The sequence below is a fragment of the Diospyros lotus genome, chromosome 11 (assembly GCF_014633365.1).
Source record: "Diospyros lotus cultivar Yz01 chromosome 11, ASM1463336v1, whole genome shotgun sequence".
NCBI classification, from domain to species: domain Eukaryota; kingdom Viridiplantae; phylum Streptophyta; class Magnoliopsida; order Ericales; family Ebenaceae; genus Diospyros; species Diospyros lotus.
Genome location: NC_068348.1, coordinates 2,005,183 through 2,021,772, shown reverse-complemented (window position 1 = coordinate 2,021,772; position 16,590 = coordinate 2,005,183). Strand labels below are relative to the sequence as shown.

The 16,590-nt window shown below is 37.7% G+C and overlaps 1 protein-coding gene across 19 annotated transcripts in view; it reads right to left on the bottom strand.

The window, feature by feature from the left end:
* LOC127812633 (golgin candidate 6) overlaps positions 1–16,590 on the bottom strand; it is a 68,000-nt gene that overhangs the window by 35,133 nt on the left and 16,277 nt on the right. For 3 of the 19 annotated variants that reach the window (XM_052353101.1, XM_052353104.1, XM_052353110.1), the window contains exon 4: positions 2,402–2,466. The exons of 7 other annotated variants lie outside the window; for them this stretch is intronic. In XM_052353101.1, coding sequence (XP_052209061.1) covers positions 2,402–2,466 — 65 coding nt within the window. Of the gene's footprint in view, positions 1–2,401; positions 2,467–2,645; positions 2,728–2,909; positions 2,967–3,095; positions 3,314–16,590 lie in introns of those variants that run through there. 9 more of the 19 variants (XM_052353094.1, XM_052353097.1, XM_052353107.1 and 6 more) reach the window with 9 other exon arrangements.

Sequence of the window (16,590 nt, the reverse complement as noted above, 5' to 3'; positions counted from 1 at the left end):
GTTCACGGCAATGCCACCGATCTATGTCGCGAGTTAAAAGATAAAATTGAGATGTTCATTCAAGAAAGGCACTTGCAAAGGTATGTGCAAGAAGATGAGGAAAATGATAGGGAACCACAGAGAAGGGGAGAGAGGCCCGAATGACAAGAAAGACGCAGCCATGGGCAGCAAGAGAGAAGGAGAGACCACATGCAAAATCCCCTAGATAATGAACCGACACAACAGACCATACACGTCATCTCAGGTGGTGAAACTTTAGCTGGAGACAGCTCTTCTTCTCAGAAGGCCTATGCCAGCCTAGCCTACCAAGTCAACTATGAGGGGGAGATTAAGGAAAATGAAGACCCCATTACCTTCACACCTAACGACCAGGGGGATGTAATTCTCCCACATGATGATCCGATGGTAATTTCAATTGTCATTGCCTAGCATCCTATCAGGAGAGTCCTAGTAGACAGTGGCAATTTAGTTAGCCTAATCTATTGGAATTGCTTCGAGCAAATGAGTATTGCCCATAACCAACTCAAACGAGCTTCCTCACCCTTATACAGTTTCACTGGAGAGACAGTCCTAGTGGTGGGATCGATTCGACTGCCAATCATAATGGGCTCCGAACCTCAAAACATAACATAGCAGGCCAACTTCATGGTAGTTGAGACCACCTCGTCAACATACAATACGATCCTGGGTCACCCCCTACTCAATGACATTAGGGCCATAGTCTCCTTCTGCTATCTATTGATGAAGTTTCCTACTCCTTCGGGCATAGGGCAAGTTCGAGAAGACCAGCGATAAGCACGCACTTGCTACATGTCGTCCACAAAAGGAAAGAAGAGTGAAAAGACTTCCGCCATTGCCAAGCCAACCACACAAGATTGATTGGCAGACTTTAAAAATTGTAATGTTTCTTTCATTTTAAATAGCACGCTTTAAATTTACACAATAATGCAAGCCCCCGGCAGGATTATGGACCTAAGCATGTGTAACCAAGCCATGTCAAAAAAGAAGATGCTTATACTCTTTAATGCAATACATCACTGTTTTCTGTGCATTCTCTATAGTATTTCCCAGGGCCTAGGAACAATCACTTCTTCAACACGATTGGCATGTTGTCCCGCCTATCGGACCGGCAACGCAGTTCGCACAATCCCCTCGTCAAAACAATTGGCCCGTTGTCCCGCCTAACGGTCCGGCAATGCAGTTTGCACAATCCCTTCGTCAAAACAATTGGCCCGTTGTCCTGCCTAATGGCCCGACAATGTGGTTCGCACAATCCCTTCGTCAATACGATTGGCCCGTTGTCCTGCCTATCAGCTCGGCAACGCGGTTCGCACAATCCCTTCGTCAATACGATTGGCCTGTTGTCTTGCCTATCGGCTCGGCAATGCGGTTTGCACAATCCCTTCGTCCAAAACAATTGGCCCATTGTCCCACCTAACGGCCCGGCAACGCAGTTCACACAATCCCTTCGTCAATACGATTGGCTCACTGTCCTGCCTATCAACTCAACAATGTGGTTTGCACAATCGCTCCCTCAAAAACGATTGGCCCGTTGTCCCGCCTATCGGCCCGACAACATGGTTCGCACAATCGCTCCCTCAAAAACAATTGGCTTGTTGTCCTGCCTAACGACCCAGCAACGTGGTTCGCACAATCCCTTTGTCAACACAATTAGCCCTTTATTCCGCCTAATAGCCCATCAACGCGACAAGGACCTTCCCATCTTGAGTGATTGGCAATGGTTTAGGAAATTTTCCTACTCTTCCATTTCACCTTAAGGCAAAAAAGAAGAGTGGGGGGCAATTGTTGTACTACCTATGGAAAAATGGAATTTTTTGAAGCAAAATAATTCCTAAACAAGACCTTGCGGCAAGATCCTTGAGACAAGCATCCTTGAGGCAAACATCCTTACGACAACATCCTTGTGGCGAAGATCCTTGAGACAGACATCCTTGCAACGAAAGTTCTTAAGGAAAACACCCTTGCGGCGAAAATCCTTGAGACGAATATCCTTGTGACAAGATTCTTGAGGCAAACATCCTTGTGGCAAAATTCCTTGAGGCAAACTTCCTTGTGGAAAAATCTCTTGTGACGAACGTCCTTGTGGCAACTTTCCTTGTAACAATCTTATTTCACTAAACACCAAACTCTAGTGCCAAAAAAAGTTGGTCCCACGTCATAAAATTTAATTGTTGAATTTTTGCCAACAACAATAGTGAATGCACTATAAGGTGTCTACCACATACCCATTTGGTATTATTTACAAGAACAAATTCTCCATTACAACAAAAAGCCATAAATATATATCAGTCGTTTACTGAGCAATATTCATTAAATAACAATCCCACGTTATCTACAGAAAACAACAGTCTCCACAAATAGATATAAATCGATCAGTTACCTATCTTCACTTGAAGAAGAATTATCATTCCCAAATACAAGTCCAACAACCCCTTGTACGCGATTCTGAAAGTCAATCACAGATTCAGAAAGAGATTAGCACGCATTGGCACTTCTCATCACAATACAAGTCAAAACTGGTGCCAACATGTTACTGAATCGCTAATATGCCAAGCTGAAGAATCCATATGAACAGCTGATAGCAAACACTGCTTGCTGAATGGCAAACGGATGAGATACAATACCTTGTAGCCAGACATCAAATCCATCGTTTGCTACGTACTTGGCCACTGGAATTCGCTCGAGCTAAACCTTTGTAAGCATTAACTGAGAATTTCAGGAAGAAAAAAAAAAACAAAAAAGCAAATTGATCGGAAGTACATGGACTACAATCCAGAGGGACAATAATGATCGGAATAGAAAACAGAATTAGATTCGCACATGCAAACTCACAGAAAAACGAATATACGCCCTTTTATATAACTATCACTGATTGGCAAGAAAATTACCTTGGAATCGAAGAAAATGTCTTCCAGAGCTGGAAAACCCTAATCAGCAGCAGTCACCTGAGATAGATATTGACAGATTGATAAAGACTTAGATCGACAGACAAATCGTAACGATTTTCCAAATAAATGCAAAAAAAAACATTTATATATTGATTCTCGAGCAGTAATTGAAGGAAGTGAACTGACGTCGATGGTGACGGGAGCCGCCGACGAGGAGGGTAGCACAGCGATGACTGTTGCAGAAAGTGAGTGCGTGAAGAGAAGATCTGAGGCTGAAGAGGTCGCCGCCGATGATGGTGGTGGCCGACGACGACGGTTGCAGTCGAAGGTGATGGCTATGGAGGACTGATGAGCTGCCGGAGAGACGTATAAGGCGAAAGAGATTGGGAGACTTTCAAACCGTAGTCCGGAGAGGGGAAATTTTTTATAGCGAGGGCGGTTTTGTAAATATGACGAACACAGAGGTTATTTGTTAAGGAAAATTCTATTTGCAACCCGACAAATTACTCTTCACAGCCCGCTCCATGCAAAATTACACATTAATTTTCAAATTTCCATTTTAACCCCATCCCCCTACCTCCTCCGACCACTGTCTCACCTCTCTTTTTTTCTCCCACACCATATACACATATACAAACACAAACACATACACCATATATATATATACACACTCACACACATATATATACACACACGATTTCGCAGCCTCACGGGAAGAGAAAGAGAGAGAGTGGGGCTAACCCACTGTGTATATATATACACACATTTATATATATATATACACACACACGCATGGCTGCGGCCATGGAACCTTCGCACCGCGAGGTGCGGAGTTTTCTCAAACCTCCGCACCTCGCGATGGGAGGATTCTGCAATCTCTGCACCGCGAGGTGCAGAGCTCTTCCGCACTGCGAGGTGCGAAAGTTGTGGAATTCTTCGCACCGCGAGGTGCGGAGGTTCCCTGGTCGCGGCCATGCGTGTGTGTGTATATATATGTGTGTGTGTGTGTGTGTGTGTGTGTGTGTGTGTATATATATATATATATATAAATGTGTGTGTGGGGGTCGGCCATGGCCGACCCATTCTCTCTCTCTCTCCCCGCGAGGCTGCGAATTCGTGTGTGTATATATATATATATGGTGTATGTGTTTGTGTGTGTATATGTGTATATGGTGTGGGAGAAAAATATAGAGATGAGGCAGTGGTCGGGGTGGTCAGAGGAGGTAGTGGGCTGGGTTAAAATGAAAATTTGAAGATTAATGTCTAATTTTGCATGGATCGAGCTGCCAATAGAATTTCACATTTGTTAATGAGGAATTCTATTCGCAGCCGTACTTTTTGCCATTCGCAACCACTTTTCAATATATTTAAAATAGTCTTGAACGAAAATTTAATTTTACCCTTCATTTTGTTTAATGCTCAACTATCCACATTGCGCAATCACTTACATAGCACTTTTCTCTTATCGACCAAACTTTGTAATTCATTTCTTATATTTCATGCTCACTATTGCAAAGCTATTTTTTCCTCACCATAGTAGAGAAGTCACTCATTTCTATTACTTCACATCCACCATTACTTAGTTATTTTTGCTTAACCACTCGAAGTTAACTATAGATTACTACAGTCAAATATTGACGACGATGTGGGCAGAGTTTGACGAGAAAGATAACCACTACCGAAAAAAACATCATAAATCATTCTACAGATAAATAAGTAAATGAGTTTTGAAAATTATAATAATATCTGTATGTACGTATTAGTGTCTGTTGTAAGAGGTCAGGAAGTTAGATTCGAAAAACTCCTAGAAATCCATGTTTTCCGAACCCCAAGATTGGGGAAATCTTTCCTGAACTCTAGAATTCGTGGAATTTGAGTTTCCTCGAACCCTAGCATTCGAGGAAGCCCATGGAAGTGCTTTACAAATATTTTTTATTTTAATTTATAAATAATTAGATAAAAAATAAAATATAAAAAAAATTAAAGATGTAAAATCATCACAATAAAAAAATTAAAATATAAAATATAAAAAAAAATCATCACTATCAATTTACTCGTCTATTAAATAAAATTTATGAAAAAATATGCATTTATTTTTTTTAGAAATTAAATTATTCAAGTCCAATACTTAGATAAAAAATGAAGTATAAAAAAAATGTTAATCAGCAATATTTAATTAAAAAATAGGTTTAAAAAATAATTACATAAAATATAAAATATCAAAAAAATAAATATGTGTTCCCCAAACCCTTGAGTTCGGAAAACTACGGATTTCCCGAACCAACAGGTTCGGGAAATCCATACTTATAAAAAATTAAATATGTATTTGTTTTTTTAAATTAAATTATTCGAGTGCAATACTTAGATAAAAAAATTAAGTATAAAAAAAACATAATAATTAGCATTATTTAATTAAAAATTAGATTTGTCGAATACTTGCATAAAAAAAAATATAAAAAAAATTAAAGATATAAGGTTCGGGGAACCATGGATTTCTCGACCGTTGCACTGAAACCTTCGAACTTAAACCAGTTGCAAAATCGAAAATCCAAATTCATTATCTGAAAATTTCGGTGAGACGAGGTAATTCCACGATAAACAAACAGTAAGCGACAGAGCAGAGAAGGCGACGACGAGTAAAGAAGACGATGTTTGGGTTGTGACTATTTGCGAGGTATGAGATATATGGGAGAGGATAATTTTGGAATATAAGTATCTGCAAAGAGTAATAAAAGTGATTATTAAGAGTAATTATAATTTTTTTTTATTTATGGTTGTGAAAAGCAAAAACTTAGATGTGAATACAATTTGCCTTCGTTAATTTCTAAAAACTGGGTTACTAGGTTTTGTCAACCCAACACCTATTTGATTGGAGGTTTAACTTGGGTTAGTTTTTTGAGTTTAGATAGAATCCAAAATTAGAATTAGGGATGAGCGGAGTCATTTGCTAGGTATTTGGTATTTATATCAACAAAATATTGTTTGAGTTGATTTATTAAAATAAATAAATTGAGATTAAGTCAAACTTTAAATTTTAATTTATAAATAAGTCAAATTTAAACTTATTAAAGTTTAATTCGTTAAATCTCATAAACATATTTGTTATGGGCGATCTCCGGGAATCAGCTAACGAGCTGGACCCGGCCCCGCAGGGCGAACCCAAAATACCCAAGGCCCAATAGGCCGGTCGAAATTCCTTAGAGGCCCGCCAGACCCAGAGATCGAGGACCACCAATGAAGAGTCTCACGGTAAAAAGTCAGGTCGCTTGAAGACAGCGAGCTTGCCCTAAGCTCGCTCGCTCGAAACAACATCCCAGCATCACAACATCACGACTTCAGTTTCGCCGAAAGACGCGCCAAAGATTAAAACAGCCAGAAGACCACGAGATAATCGGAAGCAATATACACCTGCCAATCAGAAGTAATTCAAATCCCTGAAGACAAGGAACCTATCCCTGATATTCCGAACGATAAGGAAAGCGCCATCAACGGAATGGACTACTTCCATACTTAGAACTTATTCAAATTGTAAACAACACGACTCTATTTATAGAGGAGGATACGCCACTGTAAAGAGAAGGACAACTGAATTACATACTGTAATATCCCAAAATAATAATAATAATAATAATAATAATAATAATAATAATAATAATAAAAGTGTAAACTAAATTTAGTTAATTAATTTAAATTAATTAATTTGTGTTAAAATTTGAGGCGGTGTGCGTGTGTTGGTGTGCTAAACATCAAATGTGTCTCTCATTGAAGCTTCTGGCCGAATGGAGAAACAGAGGAATGAGGGAGATGGCCGAATCGGCCAAGGCAGCTAGCTGGTGGCCTAGAGATCAGGTGAGAGAGAGAGAGAGAGATAGAAGGAGGGAGTGGCTGGCGGCCATGGAAGGCTGGCCGAGCTTTGCTCAGCCATGGCAGCGACACGGTAGCAGCCGGTGGGGAGCGACGCGAGCAGCGCAGTGGCAGCAGGCGCGGTGGCGCACGGAGGCCGGCTAGGGGCGGGCGAGGGCGGCGCTGGTCGAGGCGGCGACCGGTGGAGCTCGACCACGCCACTGGTGCACTGGTTGCAGGAAGAAAAAGAAGGAGGCAGCAACCGCGGGGAAGAAAGGAAGAAGAAGGAGAAGAAGAAAGGAAGAAGAAAAGAAGAAGAAAAAGGAAAAGAAGGAGAAGAAGAAGCTGGGTGCGCAGGAGCAGGGACGCAGAGAAAAAGAAGAAGAAGAAGAAAAGGAGAAGAAAAAAATAAGAAAGGGAAGAAAAGAAAAATAAGTGAAAAAAATAATAGAATTTTGGGATTTTTCGGCATGGAAAGTGATCAGGTACGTGGGTAAAAATTAGTCGAAGCATGTCATGTTTAAATTATAAATTTTACGCGATTAAAATTAATTAATTTGAGTCTCGGATGTGTTATTTACTAGGAAATGATTTAATTTGCCTCGGGAGTACAAGAGAGGATGAAAACAGCTAATTTCAGGCAAGTTCCAATCCATTTCCTCGTATTCTTTAATTCCCGCGTGAAACCCTGTGATTTCTCTTATTTTATACGCTCCCTTCGTCTGTTTCGATCCGTTTATTAATTATAGAATTTTGAGTCGTTGATTTAAATTTAATTTATTAAGCTGGCTTCGAGGATTTTATTAGCGTGATTTAATTTAAAATAAATATGAGACTCATTGAGATTTTAATTGTGGTGCACTTACGTGGGATTTTAGACGGCTAAATTAATTATATTACACGGTAGATTTATTTAATTAAAGCCGCGATTTTATTTATTGCCAGTGAATGTTTTACTTCGCAGCGAGTGCGCAAGAAAAGAAAGGAACGGCCGTATAAAGCAAGCTCTTAACCCTCTCTTCCTAATTTTACTTCCCGTGAAAGACCCCCTGATTTCCTATACTTTATCCTCTCCCTTACTCTAATTCGACACCTAACTTTATTTGTTAAATTATTATTCATTTGTTTTAATTTAAATTAAATCCGAGACATCTAGAGTTTATTTGTTGAGTGCCTACGGGGGTTTGTACCGCCCCCATTTCTTTTCGGAATGATGTTGAACCCAGTTTGGGGAACTAGGTTCCTAGTCGTGCGGGTTTTATTTACGATTTTTCTCGGATTTACTTATGATTTGGTTAGAGCTATTGAGCAGTAGGGCAGGGGTCGACTGTTTGGTGACGTTGGGGTAGACTATTGTACGGCCCTGAAGTGGACCGTCAGGCGGATACTCCTAGTCACTGGGCGTTGACCGGTGCCGAGCACTACTGACTAGCTCTGCCGGTATGTGATTTACTGCTTGATTAGATACATTGTATTACTGTTCATGATTTGATATGCACATGGGTACGGGATGCATATTGGGATATCCATTTATTGAGTATGCTTGGACACGGACATTCTAGATTGGTTAGGTTGCATCCAGCTCGAGCATATGCATGGCGTGTGGTTTACTATGTGAGCGGAGCATGGCCTGATGCCTGTGTAATGCCTCCTCATCTCAAATAGCATGGTAGGTTTACACCTAGTAATTCACGAGGGCGTTAGGAAACCCTAGCAGCGGAAACAAGGATCGAACCTGCCGAAATATTTGTAGGGTTTCCATGCAAAGTAAATATGCACAAATTTTCGTTAAATTAACATGTAAGTCCATCATAACAAAAGAGGTACAAATCTCCATATATTTTACAACACTTTTGAACTGAATTACATAAAACGATAAAATAAAGCTTAAACGTCCTCTGAATCATTCCCTGTGCCTCGCTTGCTTCCTTATTCCTGGCACACCAAACCTACCTGGAACGCGAAGCGCTCCAGGGGCATCAACCCAAGTTAGATATTGGAATCTAAGTGAGATGTTCTCAGGAAATAATAGCTCATGTATGAAAATGCAAATATGCAAAAACGAAACCCCCTTTTGTGGAAGTCATGCCAGGGTGTTGCAATCACCCCCGCGCACGCCATGCTCACCTCAACACTCATATGTGACTCCGCGAGTCACTCATGGCGGCCACTAACTTGCCACAAACATCCACATGTCATGAAATGATGAAATAAGTGGAATTGCATGCCAAACAAGAGAAGTAAGTGATCATGTCCACATATAACACACAAATGAATCAAAGGATGATCAATATGAAGAGCAAAGGATGCAGAAACACTCACTCTTGCTACCTTTCTTGTTGCACCACTGATTTTTTATGAAAATTCAGCCCTTTTAAGCTGCAGTTACATATAGTACGTGTCACCAACTAAAATATTTTTACATAGGATTATAGTAAATCATTTAAGGAAGAAACCATAAAAATTTCAAAGAAAAGGGACTATGCACGCGCCCTCACGCGCCCCCATAAGAGTTCCCACGCGCCCCCACGCGCAGCTACGGCAGGCGCGTGCGTCTCACGCGCCGAGCCCCTGGTTCTTACGGAATTTTGCTTCGATGTTTAAAACGGCCATAACTCCTTCATTTTAACTCCGATTTGACTTCCGTTTGAACTACGGACTCCCCTTTCAGTGTACTACGACCCTATGGAAAGAAAAGTGGCTTACCTCTTGGTTCTTTCCTCGTTTTTAGCAATCTTCAATCTGGTCACTCTTCTTGGTTTCCTTTGTTCTCCCTTCTTTGGATTTCTTTCCTTTGCTTTACCTTACTTAATTTCTCTCTACTGAACCACTCTCCTACCCCTTTTTATAGCCTTATCATGGTTGCACCTTATCTCCTTTGGGTTGGTATTTTCCTTCTTGTCATAATTACCATCTTTGAAAAATGCTCCATTTGATTCTTTCTTCCTTTATAAGCTTTTCTTCTCCCAATCACCTTCTTCCACTTGCCCTTGCATGCCCACTTATTCAAACCTTCTTATCCCTTACTTTTAGTGGCCAAATAGCACGCTTACAACTTTCTTTACTGTGAATTAAGAAGTTATTATGCCCTAAATTTTGTGTACCAATTATCCAATAACATCTCACCACCTCAAAGCTTCTTAATAAGCCTTCATTATGTCTATTGATCTTCCAACAAGAGTTTACCACGTCAAACTTTACCAATAAGCCTTTATCATGACATTTACTTTGTACTTAAATCCTTAAAATCACTTTTATTTGCATACAAATCCTAAACTTGTATTTAAACACATTTCACTCCATCATCTTTGTCTTACATCATATCCAACTCCTCATTAGATTTTTTGGATATTACAGCCTGGATGTATGGGCGCCTTGTATCATGTTGATGCTCACTACGCCATTGCATTTTTATGTGCATTGCATGGCTACTGGTATTTATTATTCTCGGACGGGATTACCGTTCCGAGAGAGCCTATGGCTCGGTTGTCGGGAGTAACCGACGGGGACGGGCTACGGAGTACCGGCCCGGGATCACGCGCCTAGGTTTGTGGAGATATTTGTTGCCTTTCAGGGCAGCGGCAGATTGGTATGGGACTGGGTGCCGTATGTCTTGTGTGGGCCCCAAACCGTATGTGCTTTTTATGCTTTACTATTGTGTTGTAGCGTCTCATGCCTTGTGTGTACCTGGGGGTTTATTTGGGGAGAGTTTTCTGGTTATGTTCAGCCTTTCTTTTCTTTATGCTTGCTGAGTCTCTCGACTCACTTTGCTTTCCATCATTCCAGGTAGTGCCAGCGTGGGTCCGAGCAAAGAGTCAGCGTCTAGCAGCAAAGTCGGTATGGTGTACAGGCAGTCCCGTCAATCTCTGTCAACTCTGATGGTTGTGTAGGGTCTATTCTCTTATTTTTGTACTGTGCCAGGTCATTTCTCGAGTTTCGTGTGTGTCGGTACAGGAGTTTGTATTCTTTTATTTATTTTGTGACCGCTGTGTTAGCAGGGTTACCTGTAGTGCATGCATTGTTTAACTTCGCTTCCATTGCCCTCATTTTTAAGTATGCATGCTAGGGTGGTCTTTGTCATGTGTTTGTCTCTTTTCTCCTTCTGTAGGCGCTCATGTTCGGGTAGTCCGGGTGGTTGGGGTATCCGAGCGGGGGTGCTTACACATACTTGACTCTGCCAGAATAACCAGAGAACAGTCGTGGACTAGGCACGATTCGGGCCGAACCACGTAAAAATCTTGTGTGCTTCTTGTTTGTTCTTTTGTTCTGTTCCTTACTCTTCGGCACCCGTTATCGCATTGTGGGCTCTCGGACTCCGGTTGACGGTTCTCGTACGTCAACAATATTCATTAGAGATTCGTAAATAGATTCGTTAAAACTTGTGAACATACTTAATTAGAAATTAGTGAATAACTCGTAAATAAGTTCATTATTGTTATCAGTATTTTTGGGCCACTTGTTATAGGTTGGACTCAACCTAGCAAGCCGGCCTAACCTGTCGAAGCCCAATTGGCCCAAGGCTGAGGTCGTCAAAGTAAAGTCGCACATCGCTAAAACTCGAGCTCAATCGCGGAATCAAACGAGCTCCCAGCAATGCTTTCAGTTCGCTGGACGAACTGTTCAGCTCACATAACAAAAAGACCACGGAATAATTGAAGGTGATGTTCACCTGTCTTATCTGAGCCAAACTAGATCCCTAATAATGTGCAACTCATTCCCGATTTTATGGAGCTGATAAGGACATATTATCTCCATAATATTATATTCTCATTTTGGATTTTATAAAAATTGTAAACACCCCACACTATAAATAAGGGTTAAAAACCATTGTAAATGGGCGAATGAACAATAATAATATGCTGTTACTCTATCGGAATAACCAGAGAACAATCATGGACTAGGCATCATTCTGGTCAAACCACGTAAAAACTCCCTTGTGTGCGATTTGTAATTGTTTCTATTTATTTCACATCTTGGCATTGGTGTTCATTTTCTTATTACGGGCCGACGAATCACGATCGACTAATTCTGAATGTCGACAATTATAACTATATTAATAAATTTATTTATAATTTAATAAATATATTATTTAATATAAAATTATTATATATATTAATTTAATCATTTAATATAATGTAATATATATATATGTGAAATGTTATGTTGCCCGCGTCGAGCAACATAACATTTACCCGAGCAAACTCAGAAGGAGAGGTGGCCACATACCCACCCTCTGCATGCCCTCATCAAGCAATGGATCACCTCTCATATATGTACATATACAAAACAAATAACCTATTTAGGTTTAGCCAAACATACCTATATAAATAGTTGCAACTTATAAACCTTAAAGTTAAATTCTAAAAGTTGTGTGAATGTTGAAAAAGAATACACCACCAACCTTAGCCCCTTTGCCTCAAGCTCATCACCTTTACAGTAAGCCCTCATCTCAAGCTCAACCAGTGCCAACTACAACTATTTGCCATCATTGCACACCCACTTCTTTTCTGAAATTGCTTTCTGTTGTGGCAAACCGCCACTGCAAACCCCCATCTCCTCTGTTGCTACACACCCTTCCACCATTTCTATTGTTGCTTGCAATTGCCAGACAACCACCACCCTTCTAAAGCAACCCTTATTGCCACCACCTATCGTTATCGCCACTTGCTATCACACACCTCTTTTCTCTCTGTCGTCGTCTCTCTTAAGCACCCCCCATTATTGATGCCTATCGCTATCATCGCTTGCTGGCGCACACCTCTTCTTTCTCTGTCATAGCCTCTCTGAAGTATCACCCACTGCAGTCCCATGTTGTCGCACACTTCTTTCCCTCTCTACCACTGCTGCACACCCCCTTTCTATTTGAGTTCATTTGCGACCTTAAATAGAAGATAATTTTTAGTTGAAGTGTTTAGTGGTTTATTTTCTTACAAAAATTCAAAAATGCCAATATTTGTTTCTATTATTTTATCTAAAAATTATTGATATAACTTCTCAAGACCCAAATTATGTTATTCTTGTACAGTTGTTATAATTACTTTTATACTTTATTTTGAAAACAACTATACAAATAATTTTATTTCCTTATTTTATGGTGAACAATATTATATATTTATTATAATTTGAAGTTATTATTAGTTAATTATCATGTTAATGTTCTATTTGTTGATTATCAGATTTGATTTATGGTTGATTATTTGCATATCAGATTTAAAAAAAATATTTTTGGTGAATCTGTGTTCGAGCCTTTACTCAGGCTCACCAGAAGCTTGTCGAGTTCAACCTCGGCTCATCAATCTTTTGCTTAGTCGAGCTCAAGCCTTAAAGCTCGACTTTAGCTCGAACTTGGAAGCTACTTCATCAAGTTAAGCCTGAACTCAGTGAATGACTGCACTCTCACTCTGCAATTAAAATACAATAAAAAAAATACAGTAAAACTTTTTATATATATTTTTTTATTTTGGTGAGAGGTTTATACTCATCAGTATACGAGTGTAGTTGTAATCCAAATTTAAATTTATATTTTGTAGATGAGTCCAGGTCGTCTACTGAGAAATTTATTTATGGTAAAAGAAAAATAATGTCACACACACGTACACGCATTTAGATGAATTGACAACAAGATTTTTTTTGAATTTTTAGATCACAAATACTAGGAAATAAAGCAAGGCAGAAGTTGAAATAAACGCTGAATGTGAAAATATGAAATTGGATAGCACTTGAGTTAAGACAATTTCAGCACCAACCCGTTGATTCCCAAATTTAAGCAGAAACGATTAGCAACATTAATTTAATTTCAGATACGAGGGTTTGTTATTAAATGCAATTAGAGATAATGATAGTTCTAGTTTAAACAATCCCCATACATGATACGTGGGATTCTAATTTAAGTAACTACCATAAATTCAAATGCAATTAATATACAAGTTAGGCTTATATTCCAAGTTTGGGTATGATAGCGTTTCCAATTCTAGTAACTCTCATACGTGACATGAAAGCTCTAAGTTAGGCTTATATTCCAATCCAAATCTAGTGATTTCTCAATAATTAATACACACTCATACTGAAATTTAAATTAATGTCACTAATTTAAAGCGCAGCTTTTTTTGGGAATCATTGGCATTGGACAGTGTCACTGCCTTAACCCAATATTGGATTTAGCTACTCATCTCCATTTAAAAGTTAATTGACAGGAATTTAAATGGCAGAATTTAAATAACAGAATTTAAATGACAGGAATTAAAATAGCAGAAATTAACCGGTCATTTAGGCGGTGGATATTTAAATGGCAGGAATTAAAATTGTAGAAATTTAAAAGCATAAATTAATCGACCATTTAAGCGGTGAATAATAAAGTAACAATAAATGACATAAGAATTCAAGAGAAAAAAGAAAGAAAGTAAGATTACAAGAGAAAATAATAGAGAAAATAAGAGAGAACAAAAGCAATTCTCAAATAGAGAATTCTAAAAAAACAACTAAGATTTGATTCAAGAATAATAATTCCCCTTACAAATGTAATCAAGTGAGCTATTTATAGCCCACAAGATACAATATAAACCACACAATTTCAATTATTCAACTAAACATAATTATATCTAATGGACACTTATACACTTAAAGTTAAATAGATTTTAATTATAATACACACCTAAAGTTAAATAAATTTTAGCTAAAATACATACCTAATAAAGCACTCATAAAATAAATATTAAAAAAATAAAAATAGATTTCTATAATTGAATTTTTGATCTTCATTAGGATTAAAAATAATACTTGGACCTTCTCCAAATGATGTCTTTCATTGGCTTGCTCAAGTTGGGCCTTAAACATGTGTTGGGCCTTAAGCCTTCAATTTAATGGGCATGTGCTGGGTTTTGGGTCTTCAATTCAATGGGCATGTGCTGGGATTTAATTCTTCATAGGCTGAGTTTGAATTCTTCATTTTTCAATCCAATTTGAGTCTCCAATTCACTTTATTCATGCCTTCAAGCAACAATTGAGTGTTATTAATAAATTATATTATATATATATATATACTACATGCACGCATGTATTGATACATATGTATTATATATTATTATTATTATTATTATTTTTAAATTTTACTGTAGAACTTCATTTAATTCATTTTTCAATTTAAACTTGCATATAACCATAAAATATATAAATATCTAATTTAAGCCATTTTTAAGATAAAAAAAATGTGTAATTATAACAGAATTTTTACAAAATTAACCACTAATCAGCAAACCTTAGCTCGATTCGATGGTAACCCTATCCAAAATTAAGTTCAATCAATGTGAGTGATTAGGTTAATTTTATCAGAATTTATTAGAATTTGATAATTTTGTTTTGATTATATTTTTGTTGATTCAATTTAAACCGACACTTGAGTCGTATCGTAGTTATAATATCAAATTTATATATCTACTTTAACACGTCCTTTAAAAATAATATTGATTTTTTATTATTTTATGATTATATAAAACCTATCATTTTAGAATGGCATAAATTTTAGATTGTGATGTTAACGCAAGTAAGACGGTGTTCGACTTTTTATATTAAACCAAATCTTGTTATAACACATCTTTCTCCCTACTTTATCTATTATTCTATTTTAATTTGTTATAATATCTATTAGCTCAAAAAAAAAAGCATTTTGACTCATTTATTTAGTCAAACTCTTTATACAATTTTGTATTTCTTTTATTTGTTTGTCCACCGTACTTCACCTTTTTCCTTCTTTCTACATATTGTTTTTCTCCATTTTTTCTTCCTTCACCCCTTAAAGAGATAAAATATATTCCGTAACTTAAATATAAAGATAGGGTTAAACAAAGTATCTTGATATTACAAGCAGGGGCGGATGCATAGCCCATGGCAGCTCACAATTAAAAATATTTTTTTAATATAAAAATTAATTTTTTAATGTAAAAAATAATAAATTTTACTAATAATTCAATAAAAAAAATTTCAGCCCACCCCAAAATTTGTAATGTGTAATTTTATACCTCAAAAAAAAAATTTTAGCCTCCCCCTACATAGATTTCGTTCGCCCTTGATTACAAGTATAAAGATATAAATGAAAAGAGATATGAGTACAAAAATAGAAAATTATATATATTCCTCATTGTGATCCCTATCTCAAACTCGTAGCCCTACTTGTTTCTCCCACCCTACTAATTGACCTCGACTTTTTTTACGTTTTGTTTTTTATACAAGATAAATGAGAGAAATATCCATAGCCGAGCCCCAAAAAACTATAATTCTCTCTAGCAATGACTATACATGTATATATAGGAATGAACAAACACACAAGTCCTAATAAATAGAGAGACCCAAATGAATTCAATACCAAGCAAGATGAACCCTCATTCTCAGCAAGTAAAAAATTGTCGAAGGCAAACCATAAGCAATAAACAACAATAATAGAAGTTTTCACAATATAAAAAAGAGCTCCAACACATCAAGGTAGCCAAATCAAACCAAACCAAACCAAGCCAAAACAACATATTCAAACTATTGAAAGCAACCACCAAAGGGAAAGCATCATAATTTGATAGCAAACTATTAAAAGGTTTACATAATTACCCTTCTTCTTTGTCTTCATTTTTTGCTTCTTTTTTCCCATTGAATCTAATTTTTGGTTTTGGGTTCTTTGTGAATCAAGTGTTAAAAAGGAGATAAATAATCAATCCACTAGCTAATCTAAAAGTGTCATGTGAACCAACACCATACAAAACATGTAGACTAACAAGAAATCAACATGTGGCATGATTCTTGATAAGATGATATAAAGGACACTTGGAAGACATCTAGATGCACTACGTGGTGA